General features: G+C 54.7%; 1 protein-coding gene across 1 annotated transcript; it reads right to left on the minus strand.

The window, feature by feature from the left end:
* Positions 1-279: 279 nt before the first annotated feature.
* On the minus strand, positions 280-2,682 carry ASCL1 (achaete-scute family bHLH transcription factor 1). Its single transcript, XM_036457987.2, has 2 exons — positions 1,880-2,682; positions 280-1,430 (listed from the first exon to the last, which is right to left on the minus strand). The coding sequence occupies exon 1, from the start codon at positions 2,592-2,594 to the stop codon at positions 1,932-1,934; it is 663 nt and encodes a 220-aa protein (XP_036313880.1). The 5' UTR covers positions 2,595-2,682; the 3' UTR covers positions 280-1,430; positions 1,880-1,931.
* Between the last annotated feature and the right edge of the window lie 518 nt (positions 2,683-3,200).

Here is a 3,200-nt window from a genome sequence, read left to right on the forward strand (position 1 = left end):
AAGACAATGCAATCATCCATCACCACGTATTCTCTGGGTGTATGCATCCATCTGCAACATAAAAGGGGAAGAAACCCCTTTTTATCTATTAATTTTTTTTTTCCCTTCTGCCTTCATCACAGAGCCACCTCAGGTAGGACTGGAGGTAGCAGTTATCTTTGCCATGTCTGCCAGGCAGCCTGCTCTGCACCACCCTCTCCCCCTCCCCCCACCTCTTCCCTTTGGGGTTCCAATAGCTTGGTCAGGGCAGTAGAGCCAAAGAAGACTTTTTTCACTTGTAAAAAAGAAAAGAAGAAAGAAAGAAAAAACGTTTTATTACGAAACTAGTTTGTATAAAACAGGGTTATACAGGTGGATTTTTTTTTTGTAAGTTTGTAATAAAACAGTAAGGAAAAAAAAGGCAGTGATAGAAATTTTCCCAAAAGGCAACCTTTTTTTCAAAAGCACTGGCTGCCACGTTGCGTTTGGACAGTAGCTGCATAAACTTTGTTCTGGAACAGTATTTCATCACATCATTAATACATTAACAAAGTTCCTCTAAAGTAAGACACGTTGGTGCTTTAAGTACATCCGGTGGCCTTTTGACCTTCTCTGGGAGGAGAGTTCTGGACAAAAACCACACAGGAGAAAATGGCAGTTGTAAGGTGAACTACACATCTAACATAGGCAGAGGTAATAGCATTACATGTTAAAGTTTCAAGATATACACATTTTTAAACCATTTGTACAAAACTCTATAAATTTTTTTCTCTTTCTCTCTTATGTACAAAAATATCTTAATATATCCCCAAACTGGTTAGGATAGATACAAATAGATTTTTCTTATAATAAAAAAATTCACAAAAGATTGGAAGCATCCTATGATGAACATGGTAGAAAAGATGGTTGTGAGGGAGTGGGGTTTGGGGAAGAGGCCCAAGGATGGGGTGTCAAAGGACTGAGTACAGCAGAGTTTCGTTTTGCTGCAGAAGGAGGTCCACTGCGTACTGGGACGGGGAATACTGAGAGGAAAGATGGCAACCCTTGGCTGGAGAGTTAAGAACTCAACTTTCAAAAGTGGGCGGGGAGGTGAAGACACCCCAGGGAACCAGCTCTTCTAGCGCTGCCTGCTAGTGGTGGGTGGGAGTTTCTATGGGGCAGTTCTGCTCTCTTCCGCCAGGAGCTCCATGCCTTTGCACATGCGCAGCGTTTTGCACATGGACTCTGGTCCTGGTCACTCTTCCAATCTCCGTGAGTGACTGGAGTGCAACGAGACAGTTCTGAGCTCATCCCTGCTTTGTGAGAGCCTTGCTTCGCAGGCCTGCGTCCCTTGGTTGGCCTTGGGGTTGGTTGCCTGCTTTTATTTTATTTTTTTCTTCTCTCTCTTTTTTTTTTCTTTCTCCCAGCATCACTGACGAGTAAGCACGAAAGATGCAGGTTGTGCAGTCGCCCTATAACATAAGGAGAAGAAACGGAGACGTTAATGTGTATTTGGAGACCAGAATTGGGGGAGGGGGATAGGTTGGGGGGGGGGCCTGAGGGCGGGTGCAGGTTTAGGGATGGGGGAGGCTCTGTCTGGTAGAGCATCTCTTTGGACAGGCCCTGGTACCCCTTTCTCCACCTCTCCATCTCACCCCTTTCCAGTCCTTGGAGACCAGGGCAAAAAGCCACTCTCAGAGGCCAATAGTGAGACAAACCACCCACGACTTCAAATCCACTGACTTTAGCAAACCCTGGAACTCCATCTCCCCCTCTCCCCTCACGTCTCCGTGGAGACAGCCCCCCCACCACCACCTTCCTCAGATACTAAGACGAAGAGAAAAGGATGGAGATAAGGATAAGTAACCTCCTCTCACCCCCATCCACGCCCCCCCCCCCCTCGCCTCCCCATGCAACCTACCTGCTTAGCCAAGTCCATTCTGCGCCAGGGCCTGGCCCAGGCAGAGCCCCCATCAGAACCAGTTGGTGAAGTCCAGCAGCTCTTGCTCCTCGGGGCTCAGGGGGTCGTAGGAGCCCTCGTCCGACGAGTAGGACGACACCGGGGAGCCGGCCATGGAGTTCATGTCGTGGGAGTAGCTGGGGGAGATGGTGGGCGACAGGACGCCGGCCTGGAAGGCAGCGCTCACGGCGTCGTGCTCGTCCAGCAGCTGCTGAAGCGCGCGGATGTACTCGACGGCGGAGCGCAGCGTCTCCACCTTGCTCATCTTCTTGTTGGCCGCGCCGTTGGGGACGTGCTCGCGCAGCGTGGCGAAGCCCAGGTTGACCAGCTTGACGCGGTTGCGCTCGCGCTCGTTGCGGCGCGCCACGGCGGCCGGCTGCTGCGGCGGCAGGCTGTAGCCGAAGCCGCTGAAGTTGAGCCGTCGCTTGCAGCGCATCAGCTCGGGCGAGGACGAGCGCGGGCGCTTCGCCGGCCTGGGCGCCGGCTTGTGGCCGCCCCCCGACGGCTGGCCGCCGGCCGCCGGGCTCAGTTGCGGAGCCTGCGGCTGCGGCTGCTGCTGCTGCTGGGCGCCCTGAGCCACCGCCGCGGCAAAGAAGCAGGCTGCGGGCGGCAGGAAGGGCGGCTGGGGTTGCGGCTGCTGACCCGCGCCGCTCTCCATCTTGGCAGAGCTCTCCATGCGCTGCGGCTGCCAAGGAGGCGCGGGATGGGATGGGAGCAAAGCGGGGATGCGAGGTGCGGGGCGCGCGGGGGAGACACAGACAGGGACTGGGGTGCACGGACAGCGAGGGAGAGGGCGTGGGGGCAAGGGGGGGGGGAGATGAAGAGGGAGATCTCTCTCCGGGAAGTTTTTTTTAAAAAAATTGCAAAATCCCCAGGAGATCGAGGATGGGAGCTAAGAAGGTGCAGGGGCTGTTCCTCCGCCCCTCCGCTGCTCCCGCTCCTCCTTCCCCTCCTCCCTCCGCGGGCTGGCTTCGGGAGCCTCGCGTGGCGCTCGCGTGTGAGGCTGCAGCTAGCGCCTTCTTGTTAAAAAAAAAAAAGGCAGAAGAAGCAAAAGTCAGTGATGAGCGCGCTCTGCTGAACCTCCCGTTCCTCGCTCCCTAGGGCTGCGCTCTCTTGCGCTGGGTCCCGGTCTGGTCTCTGCAACCCTGGCTCAGGCTGTTTTTATTATTATTATTATTTTGTTCACCTCCTTTCTTTCTCACTGTCTTCTCTCCCTCGCCCTCCCGGCCGGCTGCCTGTCGGTGCGCCTTGCACGCTCCCTGGCCAGAAGGGAGAGTGCCGG

The sequence above is a fragment of the Pipistrellus kuhlii genome, unplaced genomic scaffold (assembly GCF_014108245.1).
Source record: "Pipistrellus kuhlii isolate mPipKuh1 unplaced genomic scaffold, mPipKuh1.p scaffold_m20_p_3, whole genome shotgun sequence".
In the NCBI taxonomy this organism is placed as follows: domain Eukaryota; kingdom Metazoa; phylum Chordata; class Mammalia; order Chiroptera; family Vespertilionidae; genus Pipistrellus; species Pipistrellus kuhlii.

Coding starts and splice junctions, on each gene's coding strand:
- ASCL1 (XM_036457987.2), bottom strand. CDS start 2,594: ATGGAGAGCTCTGCCAAGATGGAGAGCGGCGCGGGTCAGCAGCCGCAA.